This window comes from Pelecanus crispus, chromosome 7, assembly GCF_030463565.1.
Source record: "Pelecanus crispus isolate bPelCri1 chromosome 7, bPelCri1.pri, whole genome shotgun sequence".
Taxonomy (NCBI): domain Eukaryota; kingdom Metazoa; phylum Chordata; class Aves; order Pelecaniformes; family Pelecanidae; genus Pelecanus; species Pelecanus crispus.
Genome location: NC_134649.1, coordinates 31,633,524 through 31,654,647, shown reverse-complemented (window position 1 = coordinate 31,654,647; position 21,124 = coordinate 31,633,524). Strand labels below are relative to the sequence as shown.

The following is a 21,124-nucleotide window of genomic DNA, read 5'->3' as shown; positions in this document are numbered from 1 at the left end:
TCTTTCATTTCGGATAAAGAGAAGGCCTATGGATTTGTTTGAAAGATATATAAAAAATGGCTAATTACAATGTATTCACTCCTAAAGATTTTACCAGTAGAAGAACTGTAGCCCACTCATCTTCTGCTTGCTGGTGTCCCTGTGCTTTTGGGGGTGTCCTGGCAGAGCTTTGCCTGTTGAGAACTTGCTTGAGTGCCAAGTCCAGCCACACCTGTACAAGTGTGCAATGCCCCTGATGTCCAGCAGTAGCTGCACTTGTTACATTAGGCAAGAAATCCCCAGGCCTGTGTTTTTTTAATTCACTCGCTGCTGAGTGGTACAAACCCAATTTGTGGAGCATTACTTTCTGTCCCTTTTTGAGAAAAACAGGGAGTTTAATGCCACCACTGATGGAGCGGGTCTGCTTGGGCTGTAGAGACGAGGTATTTTTCTATGCCAAACTGTGTAAAGCATTTCAGAGAGGGTTCCCAAATGGACCTGCCAGGTCAGGGAGATGTGGCCAGCTCTGGTCTCAGTCTTTGCACTATCCCAGTAACATGCATTTTGTTCTCCCAGGCCCATGCTGCAGGAGGACAGGTCCCTCATCCTGTGCCCACCCCCTGACTGGCTTTTTGGGCCATCTTTGCACGCTCCAGCCAGACCTATAGAGTGAGAGTGCTTGTTTTGCAGAAGGAGCAGTCACGAGCTCCTGCATTCGTGGACCCCCTTGGTGCCATGCTGCAGAGCATTTGTTGCTGCCGACTTGCTCTGCTCCCTGCAGCCCGTGCCCCCCTTGCTGTGGAGGTCCCCAGGGGGAGCTGAGCGGGAATCACATGTTAGCAAAAGGCTGTGTCACTCCTGCTCCTCGGAATGGACTCTGGAGAGAGCCACAACTGAGATAAAGCAGCACTTGTTTTATTCAATCCGCAGCAGAAAAGTCCTGCTCCCACCTTGCAGAAGGACAATCTGCCTCTGTCACTCTGCTCCAGGTTTTCCCAGCTGTGCTGGAGCTGAGAGGGGCAGCCCCAGCCCCATCCACCTTCCAGCTGCACGTCTCCTCCCCTTGAAGCAGGTTACTGTTGCGGAGGGAAGCACGTTCACTGGTTTATTTCTCTCATTCCCCCTTACAAATGCTTCCCTCATCCCACCTTGCCGTTTTCTCCCTTTTAGAAAGCACAACTCCAGCTCTTTACATCACTATGTTCCACTTACAAGGTCCTGAATCACTGTTGTATCAATATTAATATGAATAAATATTGGAAATCAAAAATTATCTACTTGCTTTTCATTGGGAAAGGAGGGAAAAGGCAGCTCTTGCTCCAGAGACTCTCAGATGTCCAAATCAGCCTCCTGCATACCCACATTTGTGGCTGACGGAGCTCAAAGATGGATCCCACCTTGGGCAGGGGTCCAAGTAGAAGTGCCCTGCCTATGCCTCCCACCCTCTAAATGGTGGACTTAACCTCCCCTTTGGTCCCCCCAAACCTGCCAACATGAAGTTCATGGCTCCTGTTGCCTGTTCCTAAAAATGCCCCCGTGCCAAGCACAGCCTGGCACCAGTGCTGCCAGTAGCCGTGTCCCAGGAACAGTATCCTTCCTTAACCACACAGGCCATCCTATTAAACCCCTTGTTCTGCCTTTTCTTCCTGTGCTTCCTTGCATACACACTTCTACTCAACCCACCTTACTACTGGTTACAGATTGCCACAGTCCTCTTCCTGTGAATAACGTCTCCATGCCAATCAACTGCTCCAACACAGGACTTCATCTTGTGATCTGGGCCCTCCAAAAAAATAAAAATAAATTGTAATCTTCAGTCGTACCCGTCACCACAGGATGGCACGCAAGGCAACAAGCTGTACATGGCAACAGCACTAGCATAGCTGTGAATAATCTTTGAAATACAAAGTACTTGTAAGATATAAAGGCAGTTGCAATACAGCTGTGGCTTTAGGTGACCATCCTTTAAAAAATATTGAAGGCATCAAAACTACCATACCAATGATAACTAGTCAGGGTTTCTACATCACCACCTATGCTGCTGTTTTCCTAAGAGAACATGACGTTTTCTGGTGCTTCTTTAAATGCTTTTAGGTCTTACTGTATTTATCTGTTCCAGTTTGCTAATAACCTCGTTCCAGTCACCTCATCCCAACCCCAGTGGAGGGCTGCTCCACGTTCCCTAATCCTGGATATTCCCCAGCTGATGCACAGCATGGGCAGACATCATGCCTATGTATGTACATACCTTATATACACACGCACACCTTCAAGGGAATATACAGAAGCACTCGCTGGGTTACCTTGGGGAAGAGGAATTAAGCCAACATCAAATGCAGGGATTACCTTGATTTTCCATGGGTTGATACTGGGCTACTCCTTTCAGTCCAGGCAAGTGGCATTTTCAAGCCACACACAGCACACCCCCTTGAAATCCCACACTTCCGTGAGTAACACGGTACTGTTCCAACATCTGAAGCCATAAGCAATGTTCCTGATTTCCCATAATCATTTACTATGATCCTCAAAATAATGGAAGCCAACAAATCTAGTATTTCTATGATTAATACAACTAATGGGAGGTAGATCTACCTCCACAGAGAGGAAAAGGATTTCTCTTGATTGGAGACAGATGCACCCTGCAATTATTTTTTTTTAAAATTAATTTTTTTTCTCTCTTCACTGCAGTCTGTTCCTGCTCCTCTCTTGTTCCTGACTTGAGCCCTGGCAATTGGCCTACAAGGAGAGTGCTGTGTTGCCTCTCGTTTCACATATGCACATCGCGCTGACTAAAAGCGAGCAAGTGAGCGAAGGCAAAGCTAAGCCAAGGAACATACATTATTTAGTGAGGTCCATCTGTCCAAAGGAAGCTGCTCTTACATTTATCTGTTTTATTATCTCCCAATTAACTACGTATCATCAGTTGTTAACAGGTTTTCAATAAGATGGATGTACCCACTTCACAAATTAATAAAATTAGATAAATGGTTCCTGCAGTTGGTGGTTGTAAAGGCTCCCTCCTATTTTGTTTGGGAATGATGCTCTGTGGGTGCTCATTTTTGGCACATGCAGGTGCCTGGTACCCCTGGGTACAGGACACTGTGCAGCGGCTACTGATCAGCTCCCAAATTCCCCACTTCCTTCCAGTGCTGCTGAAAATGATATCCCATCACAGTGACCCTTCTTTCCCCCTTGTGCGTGAGTAATTTCCAGACTCAAGAGCGCCAGCTTGCTCCTCCAGACCTCATGCCACCATGACTGCTCCCTTTTAGGGAGCTCATCCCCAGGAGCCCATCACCTTCCCCGTCCTTCCCCCACGTGCCTGGGACTCCCATGAGGACCAAAGCCCCGGCTTGCTGCCCAGGCTGCAGACCTCCGTCACAGTCAGGGCCTCCTGCACATTTTGTCAAATTCTTTGCCCTCGTTTGGAGATCACTAGAAGGCGGGTGAAGGGTTGCTACACTTTGAGATTTTGCATTACTCAGGCTCTAGTTTGTGATAATTCCTCATTATTTCCACCCTAACAGAGGTATCGGGGTCCTGTGGTTCAGGGACATCACCCATATGCCCATTAAAAGCACCATTATCACCATTACCCAGACCCTCCCAATCTATAGACCCAGACAAGCTGTTCCTGGCTGCTGGCTGTGCCATGTGCTCCCTGAATGTCTTTTAACGCACAAGCATTAGAATGACCCTTCCTCCATCATAACTTCCACACGGTTCTCTAAAGCAAGTTTCTTAGTTCCTCACTCCCAGTTTGCAGAGCCCCTAGACCTGGCACGGAGGGGCTCTCCGGCAGGAGGGGGCTGTTACAAACCCTTTCTAAAGAATACAACTTGCCCTGGGTGCACACATTCTCTCCCTACACCCATGTGCTCACCAGCACCACAATGGTCATCTCCACCTCCATCATCACTGGGTGCAGCACCAAGGACCGGGGTGCCAGCGAGCAAGTCCTCCACACCTCTCTGTGATTGCCTGTGTCAGAGACAAGGAAATGCAGCCTGGACAGGCTTTTTGCTCCCTGTAGCTGTCAGCTGTTGCAGGTGGCTGTTCACCTCCACATCTTACTGTCTTCAGTTTCCTCATGTCTCCGGTTTTCCCTCCTTTGGGATATTTGAAAGCAATTTTGGGGCCTGATCTCTGCCAGGCGAGCCGGAAAGCAGTGGTGGGTGCCAGCCACTGCAGATCGGACACCACCCTCCTGCCCATCCGGCATGTCATCTGCTCCCGCTGGCCACCACCATCAGCATCGTCCTTAATCCATACAGGCCATGCTCAGCCTTGTCACCCACAGTCCCTGTCATGCTCACACATGCATACGCTTTCACTGTGCTTCGGCCAAACTGCTCCCGTTATGTGTCCCTGCCCAGGAGCTGCCTCTGCACCTCCTGGGGCTGCGTGAGCAGCACTTACTCAAAATAGCTTTTTCTCTGACAAACACGGTCCCTTGCAGGCCACTACACAGCCCCTGTCACCCTGGACCAGCACAGCTATGTCCCCACGAGGGTCCCCAACACCACTGCCACCAGATCCAGCCCTCCTCATGCTCTGTGGGGAGGAAGGGGAGGGCTCTGCCCTGGTTGGGAAGCCCCGATGACACCCGGCCTTAGACCACCTCTAGCTATTAAGCTGTTGCTAGTAACTGAACCCAGCTGTCTTTGCTAACAGCCAGGATGAATCCTACACAGGTCGCTCCTGCTTCTGAATTCCTCCCAGGCCTTGGGGCTCTCCCCTGCTGCCAGGTCACATCCTGACCCACGAGTACACGGCACTAGGAGCATGTGTCCCTGAGCTGGCACGGAACGCACTGCAGGACAGTGACCAAACCTGTCCCAGACCCACTGACATGGCCACATGCCCCAGGAACCTCATCAGCAGAGAGCAAAACATGGTGGGAATCTTCCAAAGCATCACATGCTTCTAAAACATGCCATTTCAGGCAAGAGACAAGCACTGACAAATTTTCAGTTTTATTAAAAAAAATTCTAGCAGCAAAACCTGTAACAATTCAAAAAAAAAAAAAAAAAAAAAAAAAAAAAAAAAAAGACCAGACCCCCAAGAGAACATGACACAGAGCGAAAGAGACGGAGACAGAGAGAGACAGGCTTGGGGCTTTCTCCACCATTCACTCAAGTTCCTTATAGCGGGCAAACATGACTCTCCTGACAGCGTCGCGGTAGGTCTCATTGGACTGCCTCTTGCTGGGCTTCCCTTGGGCTCCCAGGCCAGGGCCCTTCTTCCGATTTTCTGCCTGAAAACAGACACAGCTTGGGTTAGTGATTTCTCCTCTTCACTGGCTGCCCATAAAGAAAAAGCTTCCCCCAGGCTGCTTCAGGACAGCTGACTGCTCCCATGTGGATCTGGGAGAGGAGGAACAGCAAGTGCACTGTGTTCCTCCAAAAGCTGAGAGAAACTATCGGCCCTTTGTGGGCAACAAAAACACAGCCAGCAAGTGCCTGGCGAGAATCAAACCACAGGGATCGGCTGCGGAGACTAACACCAGCATACGGTGAGGTGGGAGCAGGCAGCCAAAACAGGCAGCGCCGGCAGACAAGAGGCAGCCGTGTGTGAGCGGGGATCGAAACAGAGCAAAGGAAAGTGCCAGCAAGAGAGCTGGGCTCCTGGGGAGCTGTTTGCAGTTAGCCTGCATTTGCACAGGCTCAGCTGTTCTCTCCTCTAATAGGAGAGAATAGGGTTCCCATGGGCTCCAGTAGCTCACTTTGAATTTCAACCAGTTTTTAATAACTGGCTTTTGCAGCCAGCATCTGAATTATTCAGTAATACCTGCCTAGCCTTAACCCCAGAAAGCAGGCCCAAGGCTGAAAGTTTCTCTTCGCTTTTACATCCAACTTATCTGAATATCAGCGATGTCATTAATTAGGCCAAGAGATCAAAGTCCTGTGGGGCTGAAGTGGGCACATGGCTTTGCCCAGCATGAGTTGGAAGTGGGAAGAAAGCACATCTGTAGGGCTCTTTTGGGAGGCCTTTATAGGAATTGTACGAGGGTTGTGCTTTGCAATCAGCTCCCCCATCCGGTCCAGGGAGCCCTGATCCGAGGTCAGACCTCCCAGAGCGCATCGCTGGAGCTGGCTCTTTGGCAAAGCCCATTTTATGGCCACAGAAAACTCCATGAGGGCTGAGCAACAGCTGGGGCTTGTTCCTGCTGTCTGCACTGGAGGAAGTCTTGCTTCATGTGTGTGGGCTCAAGCAAACACACGTCATGAAACCTCAAATATTTGCCTTTAACAATATACTCAACTGCAAGCTGAATGTCACAATGTGAGCTGTGCTGCAAGTTGCCTGCCCCTTGGTGAAGCACTGACACCACGGCAGGGAGGCAGCCGGGCGACAAACCCGCCATGATGAGCAACTGCAGCTGCAAGGGCACAGTGCTGCTCACGTGCCCCTGAGCAAGGAAGAGTAGTCCCTGCCCCAGATAAACACTCTCCAGCAAATTAAGGTCCACTGAGAGACCAGCCTGTCCCAGAAGGCAGGATCTACCCAGTCCTGCCTATCCCTGAAGCCCTCTGCTGATGGGGACTCTGCTCCTTGTCAGACGACGTAGCCTGGCATTCCCTTCTGAAGTCCAGAGTCCAGAACGGCAGCGAGAGCCTCACAAGCAGAGTAGGCAAATAGTATCACATGCCCTGTGGCTTTGGCTATGCTCACACCTCCCCGGAGGAGGTTCACCTTTTCCTCCAGCTCACGTGGCTGCAGAGCACTGAGCTGGTGACCTGCTCAAACCCCAGCCTGGCTTTGGGCAGGTATTAATCAGATGCTCACGCCCTCCCTGCTCACTGTTACTCTATTCTCAACTCCTCCAGATGCATATAAATCCTAACCTTTTTCCACCAACAACATACTTGCAGCCCCTCCCAGCCTGCAAAGTTAATTAGCGCACACATACTATTCCATCAAGCAGGCACTGAGACTTGCAGCCTGACTCTTGTTCCGGCTGGGAACTCCCTCCAGTTGTCTTGGGTGACATTACTGGCTCCAGGACAGCGATGTGTTTTGAAGGGAAGGGAAGACTCACCTCCACTGGTGATGTTGTGCCCTGCTGGTTGTGGCCGAAGCCTTTCTTCCACCCCGTGGACTGCAACATTCGGTTCCCTTTGTTGTTAGTATCAATCCTTGGGTCATAGTCACTGCAAAAGAGGCAGAATCAATTGCGTTTTGCAATGCTTCAAACACATGCCAGGGATTTTTAGCTCTGCTAACAGCACCTTCATTGACATTCCAACTTCTCCTGAGGGATACCCAAGTTGCTGGCAAGAAACACACCACCCAAGGAAACCAACACAGTGGATTCTGTGTGCAGGGCTCAGACACCTTTGCTTATCTCCTTGTCCCACCTCAGGGGAAAATACTCCAGGGCACAGGAAATGAGCTCAGGCTCCAAAATATTTATGGTACAAGCAAGCCAGGAGTGTTCTGTGCTTGTATTTCTCAATCTGAATTTCAGCAATAGCTAGAAAGTGAAGTCTAATCCCTGCTGCTCTGTTAGATCTTTCTTTTCTCCCAGTGCTGTGGTCATTGAGCTCAATAGATGCACTGTTGATTCGGACACCCTTTCTCCCACCTGGTCATTACTCATCCAACATCATTAACCAAACCCCATAGTTTTGAAAACCACTCAGCACAAAAATAGCTCCTTCAGGCAAGTTCTACTTTCTGGCTGCTGATGACATTGCACACAAACTGCTTTAGTTTACCCACAGCTATTCCAAGAAAACGGAGGGAAGAGAAGATGCGGATTTTTAAACTGCAAGACACAGAGGAAAGGTCTCCTTCTGAGGTGCTCTACCAGAAGGGAACAGGCACATAACTAGTTTTGTCTTCAACACATGCCTAGCAGTTCCTCAGCCCACTGGAACACGCGAGCTTGCAGCAGGCAGGCCTTTCGAGAGCTCCGCACAGCACACACTTTCTTCCTCCACCTACTCTGAATGAGATGGAAACAGCTCCTACTGTTCCTCTGAGTCAGTGGAACAGATGAAAAACAGCTTTGCTCTTTCTTTCAATGGCTAGATTCCAGGACAGGAGGACAGCAAGTGCCTTAAGGATGAGGTGGATGTAAACAGGCTGCATTCTGCTCCCTGTGCCTGGCCAGGCACACTGAAACCCCCCATCTCAACCATCCAGCTTGCCTCTGCTTTCCCCTAAACCCTCATTTCCACCCCTGCACTACACACCCCTGGCCCTCTCCTGCCCTCTCTGAGAAGTCCTGCAGCACAACAGGCTCACATTTTGGGGAACTCTACCCACAAGAATCACAGCCCATCTGGCTGTTACTCTTGCAGATCTACCCCAATGGCCAATTCCTGGCCTTGGCGTGCCAGCAGCACACATACCTTCCCAGCATCAGCAGCCCCAAAGAGATCTAACCAAGAGCAGCCATTACCTCTCTGAGTCCCGGTCGTATCTGAGTCGTTTCCTCTCTGGTGAATCCATCTGCTGGAATTTCTCTCTCCGGTCATTTCCTTTGTCTTTGTATCTCCCCTTCATAACAGAAATAACAAAGTAAGTATGGGAGCTACGAAGTATTTAACAGTCCACAGGAGACTGTTTTGCAGCCAGGTCTCATCTCATCCTCAGCTGGCTGGAAATCTGTCCTGGGGACCCACAAAGCCTGGATGTTTCTAGGACCCACAATCCACTTATTCTGTCTGTCCTGATGGCACCTGTTAGGATGACCCAGACCTGTGGTTGCAGCCTTCCAGCTATGGCACCGGGAGCAGCTCTGCTACCTTCCAAACAACAGATAGTTACAGCTCTCCCATTCCTGGCCAGGCAGCAGCAGCCCATACACTGCATCAACTTTCAATGGAAATCTGGGTCCCACTTAGCCCCAAACCCAATATTGGCTTGCAGGGCCACAGAAACACACTCAGAACCTTCCGGGAGGAGGGAGACTTGCTCTTAGAAGTCACAGCACTATCTACAGGTCCAAATACAGAGTGTGCCCACAGTTCAGTCTGACTCTTTGGGAAGCGTTTGATGTCCAGTTTGCAGATACAGGTGCATATAAGTGGAGGGTCTGCCTGGGACCAACATCCCCCTAGTGCAGGACCACAAACAGAAGTCTGCCCACCACTGCAGACCCACCTCACGCTCTCTCTTCTCCAAATATGCCAGTTCTTGCTCAGATCGTTTGATCTTCATATGTATCTCCAGGTTTTGCTGGAAGGAGGAAAACAGAAGCCAGTGTCAGCAGAGGATACAAGTTGTCAGGGTCATTTGCTCTACCTGTAGGGAGTACAGGTAAAGCAGCATGCTCTTGCATCTGCACTGTACCAGATGCAACAGCTTCTCTTGCAGCCCAGACGACCTGCTTGCCCACAGAGGCCAGAAGCCCTTCCTCTCCACAGTAAGGAAGGCAACCAGTCCTATTTTAACCTGTGTGCAGTTTGGCCCTCTTAGAAGCAAGAGCTCAAAGGCAGCGCAGAACATGGGGAGGCATGTGCTAAGTTCTTACTGCTATCACACTCATGTGTGCCAGCACCCCACTCTCCCCAAGCCTGAGCTATCTCACTATAGCTTAAAAAGTCACACCTTGATGTTATAGCACTCCCGTGGCAGGAACAAGCAGCTCACACAATGCTTTGAACAGAGCTTTGACGGGAACTTTGCCTGCTACTGTGTCAAACTCAGCAGAGCTCTTCCCACCCAACTGTCGCATTTTTCCCGGCAGACCACAAAGCTGTTGAGCCAAAGGCAGCTTGCAGCACACACGCAGCCCTCCAGCCACCAGCTCCCCTGTACCTTGTGCAGGTTGGAAAGCTGCTGGTGCTTGATGAGCACTTCCTTGTTGGGAAACTGCCTCCTGCACAACAAGCAGGCCAGCTTGTTCCAGTCGGTCAGCTTGTCGTCGCTGAGCTTGGCCTTCCTTGGCTGCTCCTCGCGTTGTGCTGGTGGGTGGGGAGCTGGCAGCCACTGTGCCTGTGACTGCTCCTCCTCTTCCTCCTCCTCTTCATTGTCACTGTCTCCTCCATACTCTCCCAGAAGTCCTATCAGAGGGTTCACCACCTTGGGCTGAGGGAAGAGGCAGGAAAGCGTGACAATTTCTAGCATCAAGCCTGCCCTGCCACGCGGGGCTCTGCTTCCCCAGCCAATCTCTCCACGACTTCTGTCTCCGTTCCAGCCCAAGAGCAAGAGAGCAGCATCCCAGCAGCACAGGCAGGGAATGGAAAGAAGCTGGCTGGCCAGCATTTAAACACCACAGGGTAGAAGCCCTTCTGTTCTCTAGACAGGCTGTGCTTTGGTGCCAGGCTTTCCCAATCTGCCACACACCTAAGCACAAGAAGCTGACCGAAGAAGTAGCTATTTGGCAGGGAATTGTTGTCAGTCACTTCCTCTAGCAATGGAGGTCAGTGAGGTTTGGCCTTCCTCAGTCTGGAGGCAGCTGAAAGAGTTTTCTGCCTGAGGACTGCTTGAGTGAGGAGACCCTGCTTAAATGCAAGTATTAAATTTCCCCATGCTAGAAGCCCACAAACAAGCTCAGAGTTATAAAACAAACTGCCTTCGCCATTCCATCTCCAACGTTCCCTCATCTGGCATGAGAAGCTGGCACCTCTGCCATCCAAGGTCACAACCAGGCTCTGGTGAGCCTCCCTAGTCCTCTACCTAGGCTCAAACAAGGCAAAAACCAATCCTATGGAGACACTTACCGGGGCTGCACTCTCGTCCTTTTTCACAGAAGGAGGTAATGGTTTTTTAAAGACATCTTCTGCAGAGAACTTCTCCTCCCCAGTCTCATTCTGAAATAGTCAAGGCCAGGTGTTAAGACTACCATAGCATGGACTCAGTGCACGCAATGGCTAAGCACCCATTTAAACAGGCCTCCAAGGAAAGCAGGCAGTTGGCAGAAATGAGGTGGTGTTTTTGGTGGAAGACATTCCCATTCTGGTTCCCATTCCCCTTGGTTTCAGGGACAGCTGCAGCAGCTCCCCATGCTGTCCCAGCCTGCTCCACTCTCACTCTCTGCTGGACTGTGACACTGACGGTGGCCCCAGCCATGTCTCAGACCAGTGATGGAGCTGGGACAGGGCCAGGTCACATTCAGATACCTCTGTGTGTGCACAGAGGACATTGAGACCAGGTGCGAAGCCACCCCCATAGCCAGCCAGCATGGGAGCAGAGAAACCCACCGCTCCATGAAGAGTTACAGTCCTGCTTGCCTTTGAGAGATGAGACAAAGCACAAGTACTATTCATGGGGAGGGGAAAGGACAACAACATGGCCAGGCTCAACCAGCTTGGTGGTGTTTCCAGGATCTTCCTTATACTGGACAGAGAACACCAGAGACTGCAGTCACCCAGCACTACAACAGGATGAGACTGTGATGCTCACTTGTATGCTCAGCAGCACAAAGAGTAGGCTGGGGTGAAGCTTCACGTCTACATGTTTTACAGAAAACTGGTATGAAGCCCTAGACGTGCTCTAGTTTAGTGGTTCATTAGCTACACATGCTTGACTGGTGAAAGACAAGTGCTATGCAACATCTTACCAGGCCTGCACTCTCATCCTTTTTCACAGAGGGAGGCAATGGCTTTTTGAAGACGTCTTCTGCAAAGAACCTCTCCTCTCCAGGCTCATTCTGAAAAACCCAAGATTGGGCATTAGGCCATCAGCAGCACAGGGGTCCAAGAGTGCACACAGCAGCCAGGAAGCCACTTCTGAGCATCCATGGAAACCAGGCAGCCAGGAAAAATGACAGCAGTATTTCTACTGGAGATGCTTTCACCCTCCATTCAGACAACACTATGTTTCTCCTAGGTCAGTGCCCTTGAAAGCAAGAATCCTCCATACCAGATGAGACTCCTTGGCTGGCTTGATATCAACATCAGGGACAATTACACCCCTCGGGTCCCAGCTGCCCAGAACTGGTCATGCCACAGAGCATATCCAGACCAACAGGCAAGGAGGAAAACAAAGTTTCTGCATTCGTGGCTCAATAACTTCTGCCAACTCTCTTGGCATTCCTTGGGCCCAGTCAGTATCACAGCACTGTTGTGGAAGATCCTGCTCCAAGCACCCATGCTCAAACATAACTTTGGGCAACTGCTCCCAAACAGCAGCTCCCCACGTTTGGGGAGACAGCATTTACTCACTGGGAGCAGCACTGAAGGGTACTGCCCCAGGACTGGAGGTGGACTCTGGGAGGGACTGTACAGGATGTCCGTCACAGACTCCTATCTGCATTCGATCTCAGTCCACCTTCACAGTCCATCTGCACTGTTTGCCTCATCTTCCTGCCCGTCTTTGATGTTTGGAGAGGGCAGGAATTGCGGTTAGGGGAGAGCTGAATCTCTGTTATTATCTGACTTGGTATGTTTAAACATCTCTGCTATTTTTCTGTTGGCTCTGTTACAATAGCTGAGTGCTTTCAGCAGTGTGAATGAAATGTGTGTCTCAGTTACCTAGATGTTTCTGAATCCTTTACCATAAAGAAGGGATGAGAAGCCCTGACTTAATGTCACAAGAGAAAAACTTCAGGAACTTACCCCCACCTGGCCAGACAGAAACCACATTCCTGGACTGTTGGTGACCCCATGTATTTCATCATTTTCTCTCACTGTCCCTCCCTTTTTGAATCCTCTATAAATTACTCTCTATTTTCTAACCTCTCTTACCTCAGCCTCCTGGCCTCAGATCTCTGATCGTTCTGACACCTGGAGGGATTTACCTTAGCAGAAGTATTTTTCCCTTTCTCCTTTTTGTCCCTATTGTCCCTGCTGTGCGGTTCCTTCCTTTCATTTGTCCGTTCTTGGCTTCCATGCCGCCGCCTTCTGCTCTCTGTAGGTGATGAGCAGGCTTCTCGGTCTATCGTGACTTCTCTCTGAAAGAGGCATTTGGAACAGACTTAGCCAAACCCCTGCAATCTTCTTATTGGGCTTATTGTCCTTATTGGGCTGGGGAGACCAGCACAGTAAAAAGGGACTGCAGAGCCTCAGACAGCTGAGGGCAAAGGCTTCAGAACTTTGCTGGGGCAGAAGACAGTCTACCACAGCCAGGTCATCAGAGCACTCCCATGCTCACCCACAACACAGGCATCTCCAGTATCATGAAAACAAGATAGTCCTAGAGGACCTCTGCTGATGGCTCTTTTTTGTCATTCTTGTAACTATTGCTGGCTGGGGTCAAGGAGCAAAGAGACCACAGATGAAAACAGAGCTCTGCTGTCCATCTTTTAATACAGAGAGTCACATACCACATGTCTTCAGTAAAATCTAGCAAGAATGCCCTGCTCATATGTCCACTCAATGAAGAGAAGACCAAAAACCCTCCAAAGACAGGGCTTCAGAGGCCAAAGAGGCAGCTACAGTAACTGGTTCAACACACAGCTAGTGGGTTCCTAGCCTCTCATTAAGCTGATGTTTTGGAACATGCATCCCTTTTATACATGTCAGAGGACTGAGTAAGAGAAACAAAGCCGCCTCTGTGCTGTCCCATGCTAGGATGTCTTCAGGATCTAGCTGCAAAATCTCTCCAGAGAAGGGCAGTTTGTAAGAATGTACTATGTGTAAAAGCTTCCTTCCCACGCACTCACCTGAGTCCTGGGGTCATAGTATGTCCCAGCTATGGGATCGTAGTAATTCCCAGTTTCAGGATCATAAATGTATGTGGACACATCTGATGGAGCTGAACAGAAAGACAAGAGTTAACACCACAACCTTCCAAAGGCAGAACTTGCCTTTTACAAAGACAAAAGCATGAGCAAATATTACACTGGTGAAAGGATCAAGAGTGGGAAAGAAGAATTTTTCTCTCCTGGCAAGAGAGGTATGAGTATCCTCACATCACTTGACCTACATCTTCTTTTCTTTATGGAGTAAGGAGGGAGATAGGTTTTCACAATTCTTCTAGTTTAGGACTCTGGCAAAACTCCCACATCAAAACACACTTACAGGAGCTGTGCTGAGATCATCAAACCACAACACTTGACCGGACAAAGATATGAAATTCAGTAATTTCCCTAAGAATGGGGTAATGAGTACCAGGCTCTGTGTCCACCCACCCCTGTGAACAAGGAAGATCTGTGCTCTTTCAAACAGTCTCCTGTTTAAAGTGATGACGCTCCCCACATCCCTTCTGCCTCGTGGGTGCATGAAAGCTCCCAACAAGAAAGGGGAGCAAACTGTTTCTACAGGAAAAGCCGAAGGCCTTAAGGATAGGCCCATAATGTGAGGAACGTTTCTCATTTCTAAAGTGTTATTAGACAGAGCTCAGTGATACTACATGTAAGTTAGTAAAACAATCGGGATTGTTCTTCCAGCTACTGGCACTGCTGCATAAAGTGTATCTTCTTCCATCTCATCTAGTAATTGCCAGGTTGATTTTAACCCATCAGTTTACGACAACAAGGAAAAGCACGCAGTAAGTTTCCTTTATCTGCATGTAGTTTTGCACAGTAAGAGTAGAGAGAAACACATCATCAGATAGGAAAATGTGACTAAACAAACTTGGCAAAGGAACTCAGAAGTGGGTGTAGCAAACAAACCTACTCTTAGCCTTTAAAAGTATTTTTGGGCTGATTTCTACATGTCAGTGCCCTTTTAAGGAAGAAAAGTGTCCACAGTAGGAGTGAGGCAGAGCTTAACTTACACTGTGCTCTGGTGCGTCTCTGTGATTCGCCACCCCTCCTGTCTCTCATGCCCCTTCTGCCCTGGAGTAAGTGAACAACACAAACATTTCAGAGACTCCTTGACAAACATCATATTGCTTCTCCTCCCTCTCACAGGCCCAAAGTTCAGAAAAACAGCTCATTTAGCTACCCTAAATAGAGCACAAACAGACACAGCTCTTCATCTACAGAGTAATGGACAGTGTCGCAAAGCACAAGACCTCTGTAGCTTCCATGAATCTTTAAACGAGGTGCTCATGGCAATCTGTGTTGAAGACCCCAGCCCATTCAGTATGGGAAGATCCCTGTAGTCTAGTAACAAGCACTAGAGAAGAGACATTCACTCCAGGAACTGAGATCAGTCATCAGTTAAGTCACTCTGTAAAAGCGTGGTATAGAGTAATCTAGCCCAGAACTCCCTCAAGCAGCACCTGCACTCTGACTTGCACTTCTATGCACATTATAAACAGTGTTAGGGGCACAGCAGCAGTGAAAAGATCACTTGAGCATTATCATCCCGTCTTCAAACATGTTGAACTTTCAGCAGCCCAAAGGGAAAAAGTCAAAGTCAGGCCTATCACCCCTGATGCTCCCTCCCTTTCCAGCTACCTGCAGGGAAGCTGTGCAGACCTACCGGCCCATAGTAGGAATTGTCACCGTGCTCCCCATAGTCATTCCTGTTGAGATAAAGATTACAAGTTAATGTCAATCTGGCTTCACATTAACCTCAGTATACTCAAAATGATCATCAGGACCAATAAAGGCAGAAAGACCATCTTCGCTGGCCACATGTTGGACTGTGTCCATCCCAGGAGACAGAGAGACTTTGCAGATCACTGCCTCCATAAGAGTTATGACCACACTCTCTGCTGTGTCCACAAAGATGAATCTCTCCAACTGCTTTTTAAAAAGCTGAACCCATTAATTCCCTCACAATGGGATTTGATGGCTGGACAACAACAAGAGGCCATGCAATATGACGATTAATCCCATACTGCTCAATCACTGAAGCTTCTTCTAGCTCCAACATATTTTTAGGTTGTAGAAACATCTGTGCTAATTCATGTGCCAACCTTTAAGCACCTGATCTGACAACACAGGTCTAGCTTCGCAGCACATCACACAAAGGACAACGCTACTGCCTCATCTGTCTATACCTCCTCCTCCCTGTAGCAAGATTCACTTCCACCGTACGTCCATCAATGCAGATAGGGGGATCCAGATTCTGTAGTATCTTTAGCAACCTCAGTGCCTCCTGTAAAAGCAAAGGAGAATTTCACATCCATGAGAAGGAAACACAAGCCCATTTCCCAGATCCAGCCTGCCTGGAAGGAAGGCTTTAAATATTAGTGAAAGGTATTTAGGATGTGACAAAAAGGATAAATGCACTGTTAGATTCTCTTTTTGTCCTATGACTTTCCAGCAGCCAGCTAGGGACTATATTCTCCTAGCGCTGCTAGACAATGGCTGCTGCTGGCCCAAAGAGTTCTGGTGAACACCCTCTGAACCAATGTCAAAGCACAGCTATGGAGCCTGGGAGTCACCCAGAACCAGAAAATGTGAACCCTCCAATGTGGGACTGTCTGTTAATTAAGATTCCTGCCTTCTGCAGACAGAAACCATTGAATTCAAGTTCCCTGCAAACGGAGTATCTGTGCAAGAGGTGTTCAAGTTTAGGAGGGTCTACAAAGTAATGTATTGAGTCAAGAAACTCATTCAGCATCACAGCTTGTGACAACAGACAATCTTTGGCTCCTAAAGCCGGAGAGCAACAGCTGTATCAGATATTTCCTGTACCTAGCCAGACAAGCAGAAGAGAGGACTAACTCCAGGACAGCTGCCTCACAAGTACAGCTATTTCTTATATTCCTGTGGTTTCTCTACTTCTACAGACTACAGATGCCAACAGGGGGAGCATGTGAAAGCAGAAAACTACTTACAGCATGTGAATCCAGTTCAATGAAGCCATAGGTCTGCCCCATCCGGCCAGCCTTGTTCTTCATGATGCGCACGCTGGATGTGGATAGTCGCACATATGGGGCCAGGAGCCCCACAATCACTTCTGGTGGTGTGAATCGAGTAATACGCTTCAGCATAATTGCTGTGAAGCACAATGAGGGATGTGTCCAGGAAAGAAAAAGTTGTAAAAAAAGACAATTCAGATCTAAGTTTATTGTGACAGCAAGGTAAAACTAAACCCACTCAAAGCAACACCATGGCTTCTTGCAGTTGAGTCTGGAAACCATTGCTTTTTTTCTCTCCACTTTGCAACATGCTTAGAGTACTGCCTCTAACTGCTAACCTTTCTTTCCGAGAAAACAGAGCAGAAAATAGGCCCCTCCTCAGAGGAGCTCAGCCCAGGGTAACTTCTGGCCAAGGACACTTTTGCTGCTGTGCTAAGTTAACTGTAACATCCTGAAGCCAGCTTGCCCTGAGTTAATTTTCCTAAAGGCAATTCACCAGCACCTTTGGAGCTTGACAGCCCACCATTACTTGATGCCATGATTTGCACAACATGGAAACAGCCTCCAGAGGCTTTAGCAAAATGCTGCCCTTTCAGCAGATGACCTCACAGAGTACAAACAAGAAGAATCCAAAATTGAGCCCTGTGCCACTCACTTCTGCTTCCTCCACCATCCTGTGGTGTGGCTTCCTCTGCTTCTCTCTGAGAAGGCAGCTCCTGGTGCCGGTCCATGTCCCTTCTCTTCTCCTGTGAGGGCCGCCGCTCCCTCCCTTCATCTCTCTTCCTTGGCTCCTGTTCCTGAGGCTGGCACTCCTGCTGCGGAGCAGGAACTGAAGGCTGGAGAGGCTGCTTTGGAGATCCTGGTTGTCCTGATAACTCTTGCTCAGGTTTTTCAAGCTTTGTCTCTGCTATTAGGGAGGAGAAATTGACTGGTTCCACATACAGTGTTTCAGCATGTATTTTTCTTCTGTTTTCTGGCCACTGCAGCAGCACCCCTTATAAAAGGCTAACCTGTTCTGCCTTTTGCATATTCCATGTCTTAACACTCTGCAGACACAAGTTGCGTAAAGAACAAGCTAAATACTGCCCATCCTGTCATTGCATTGTTTCATGTTGGATTCCTTTGCCTGACCTCCTGTCAGAGACGAGCCTTTCTGGCCTCCTTTTAGGATTGGCTCTTGCCTAGGCAAATGTTAATCAGGGATGGTTTGGGATATGTTCCAGCCACATCCAGGACAATCTACATGGCAGTGATATCCTTACTATGCCTGATGTATTCTTGAACACCCATAGCTGAGCAATATCAACTAGTAACTGTCACCTTATCTCTACGCTAGAGGAAAACTGGGTGCAGACCCCTATGATCACTACGTGAAATGCATCATAGTACAATCACTCAGATGAGGCAGATATTATGTGGAAACACCCTGCCCCCCAGCCTACCTATGCAATACAGAGAAGATAAATCCCATCAAGTTTCTGTGCTTGAAGACCTCTGAGGCATCTGGCTTCACTTCAAAAGAGATCCCCACCTGAGCTTCTAAAGCTGTTGGAAATGGAAGCTAAAGCTGTGGGGCTGCAAAGTCAGACATCACCAGCCCTGTAACTGCTGCTGAAGCCTCTTCCCACAAAGAGAAAGAAATCAGAGTGCAAGACTTGGCACAGTGAAGCTTCACTCTTTAACGTTACCCAGAGCACCTCCCCACTCTTGTTCTGTTTGGGCAGTGGGCAGCATGGCAGAACACACGACCGTTTTGCATGTAAATGTTGGGAAAGCTGCACACTGACTTGCTTGGCTGTCAGCACAGCTCATGTTGGACAGGTTCGTACTAATTTGTCTGCAGTTTGCAGCGTGCAGAGTTTTGGCTACACTTCATGAGCAGAACCTCATGTAAAATTTGCATATGAAACCAGTCTGCACGTGGAGATGTGAAAACTGCCCATGCAAATCACACAGACATGAGCATGACCCCAGAGATGGGGAGAGCAATTATCTTACTGAATTCTTGCTCAGCTGATGCATCCTCTCCCTCGGAACCACCTCTGGACTCTGGACCTGCTCTGCTCCCTGTAAGAGAGGCATATTAAAATCCGTTTCAAGACCATCAGTCACAAAGCATGCAAGAACTCATGCAAAGCTGCAGTAACACCTGTGTATACCTAGAGAGTTGTTTTGTTTCACCTGGCAATTAAAGGACAGTCACAGAGAGGTTATCTTATTACACATGTTCTCACAATCAACAAAACCAGGTCAGGAAGAAGCATGCACCACAATCTGTCTTCACAGCATCTTAAAGGCTCCATTTAATTTGCTCCTCAGCAGTTTTATTACATCCCACAGTTGTGCTGGGCCAGCTATGCGAATTTTGCCTTCATAATGCTGATGGAGGAGCCACAGTGCAAGGAAAGCACAACCATGGGAACAGTGCTTCAGTAAATAAAGTTCTGCATCAGCAATTATTTTAATGCCTTTCTGCCTGGGATATGTGGGTAAAAAACGCAAAACATCAGAAGTCTGCTCAAAGATACAGAGTCAAAGCTTACAGAGTGCTTGGAATACCTGCTCGCCCCAAAGAAATCAGCTCCTCAAGGCAGCATGTTTTGGCGCTTACACTCTCCCACCCAAAAAACCAAACGTGTTGGTGGGGTGAGGAGAAGCTCCTGGAGAACTCCTCTCCATGCACTTCTTACAGTCAGCAAGGCGAGTTCAGCAGTTCAAGTCCTGGATTCACCTCTAATCTGAGAGCCTCAAAAGAGTAACACTAAAAACATGCAGCTGAATCTCCCAAGGAAGGTGGATTGAAGGGAAGCCATCTCACCTACGGCCAGCAGTACTAGCTCACAGTCCTAGAGGACACACAACCTGTAATTCTGTGGATGAAGGACAATGCCAAAGCAATAGGAAGGGAAGGCCTTGTGCAGTAAGACACCTCTCCACCAAGACTCACAGCAACAGAGAACCTGGTAGCAACACATCTGCATGCAACATCTTTAGTGTGGACAGGGAAAAGGGTCTAAATGAAGCACAATTAATAATTCTCCTACACAGTACTCAGCTAGTCCACCAAGAGGGATGCCACAGGGAAGCCAGAAGAGAAACTTACTTGTCAGGGCAGACGAAACTTTTAACCGACCAAACACAGAGGCACCAGATATACTTACCATCTCTTGGGAGCTTGCAATAGGAGCAGGAAGATCTGTAGCCCACAGTACACACCTTACACTGCAATGGAAGATGGACAGCATGAGGAAGTCATGTTTTGAAGGTAGTGGGTACAACCTACTCCAGAAGGCCAAATTCTGCTGTGCTTTCAGAAAGTAAGTAACAGCCATGGAAAAGTTACAGTGACAGCTTGAGAGACAGAATGGGTAATGGCAGCAGAAGCCTTCGCTGGAATAGAAGGGAAATGCTCACATGGCTCACAAATGGGATTGCCGTGGGAACAGGATTTTCATACGACTTCCAAGCACAGATTTGTTCACACCATGGAGGTACTTCACTAGTCCTTGAGATAGGACCCCTCCCCCTCTCAAGCGATGCTGGACCAAAAAGTTTCATGCTAGGCACCACACTCCTAGCCACCCTGTTGTTTCAAAGGATCCAAAGTTACTTTTCTATTCTCTAATCTTAACTCACTCCTAAAGCAGTGACAAAGTCCTTATCTGAGCTACACTGTAGATACTGATGTAATCTGCTGCACAAGGAGAGTCAGAGAAGAGGTGTCTGCTAACAAAGAGGTAGAGCTATACAGGCTCAGATGGTTATCCCACCCAGAGCCACCGTGGAAAGAGCCAAGTGCCCTGTCTTCACAGCTCTCTCCAAACACAGCATTTCTAACTTCCTCTTCAAGCTCTTTGTAAATGCATTGCTTCTTTTTCACACATTTTTTTTTTCTCTCTAACTAAAGCCCTGAAAATGCTCTAGCACACGAGAAAGCTCTTTCAGGCCATGCTTGAGCACAGCAAAAGTGGGGGCATACGCTCCAGCTAATTCTCATTGCACTGAAAACTGTTGTGAAACCACTGTCTGAAACTGCTGTCTCTACTTTATCTCTGGAGCGTTGCAAGCATAGATGAGGCACCGAACAATGGCTCTGTGGGAACTGGCATGCATTCAATTAGCCTGGATGAGGGTCTTTGTAGCCCACTGTGATCCAGAGGTCAAGGTGAGAGTCTAACCAGAACCGATCCCTTCCCACCCTGCTGCAACCTCTTGGTCTCCAGTCAGTGGGAATGCAGGCAACAACCCTGCCCTTTGTTCTAGCACTCCTCCACAGCCTACTGCGGATGAAAGCACCTGTTCTGGCAGAACTGTGGAAAGGCCATGGGAACAAAACTGACCCTCAGGCAACTGTGCCTCCCCAGAAATGGGCCAGTTCCAGTCTGTTACTAACTGCTGCCTGGACTTGGACTCATTTCTATGCTTCCTTCCCTGCTGCAGTTACTGCACTCAAATCTAGATCACAGGTTCCTGTGTGAGACAGAGGGGTGGTTTGCATTGTTACGCTGGTGAAAGCTCTGGCTACCTGGGCAGTGAAGACACTTGCAGC

The 21,124-nt window shown here is 48.7% G+C and overlaps 1 protein-coding gene across 2 annotated transcripts in view; it reads right to left on the bottom strand.

Moving 5' to 3' along the window:
- Nucleotides 1–5,050: 5,050 nt before the first annotated feature.
- RBM6 (RNA binding motif protein 6) overlaps nt 5,051–21,124 on the bottom strand; it is a 59,813-nt gene continuing 43,739 nt past the window's right edge. The window contains exons 8-23 of one of the 2 annotated variants that reach the window (XM_075714699.1): nt 19,737–19,797; nt 18,574–18,642; nt 17,231–17,482; nt 16,552–16,712; nt 15,769–15,866; nt 15,246–15,288; nt 14,593–14,653; nt 13,538–13,629; nt 12,674–12,826; nt 11,495–11,584; nt 10,656–10,745; nt 9,751–10,020; nt 9,094–9,168; nt 8,390–8,487; nt 7,022–7,133; nt 5,051–5,236 (exon numbers count right to left, since the gene is read on the bottom strand). In XM_075714699.1, coding sequence (XP_075570814.1) covers nt 5,111–5,236; nt 7,022–7,133; nt 8,390–8,487; nt 9,094–9,168; nt 9,751–10,020; nt 10,656–10,745; nt 11,495–11,584; nt 12,674–12,826; nt 13,538–13,629; nt 14,593–14,653; nt 15,246–15,288; nt 15,769–15,866; nt 16,552–16,712; nt 17,231–17,482; nt 18,574–18,642; nt 19,737–19,797 — 1,851 coding nt within the window. In that variant the 3' untranslated portion in view covers nt 5,051–5,110. The remainder of the gene's footprint in view (nt 5,237–7,021; nt 7,134–8,389; nt 8,488–9,093; nt 9,169–9,750; nt 10,021–10,655; nt 10,746–11,494; nt 11,585–12,673; nt 12,827–13,537; nt 13,630–14,592; nt 14,654–15,245; nt 15,289–15,768; nt 15,867–16,551; nt 16,713–17,230; nt 17,483–18,573; nt 18,643–19,736; nt 19,798–21,124) is intronic. The other variant, XM_075714700.1, reaches the window with a different exon arrangement.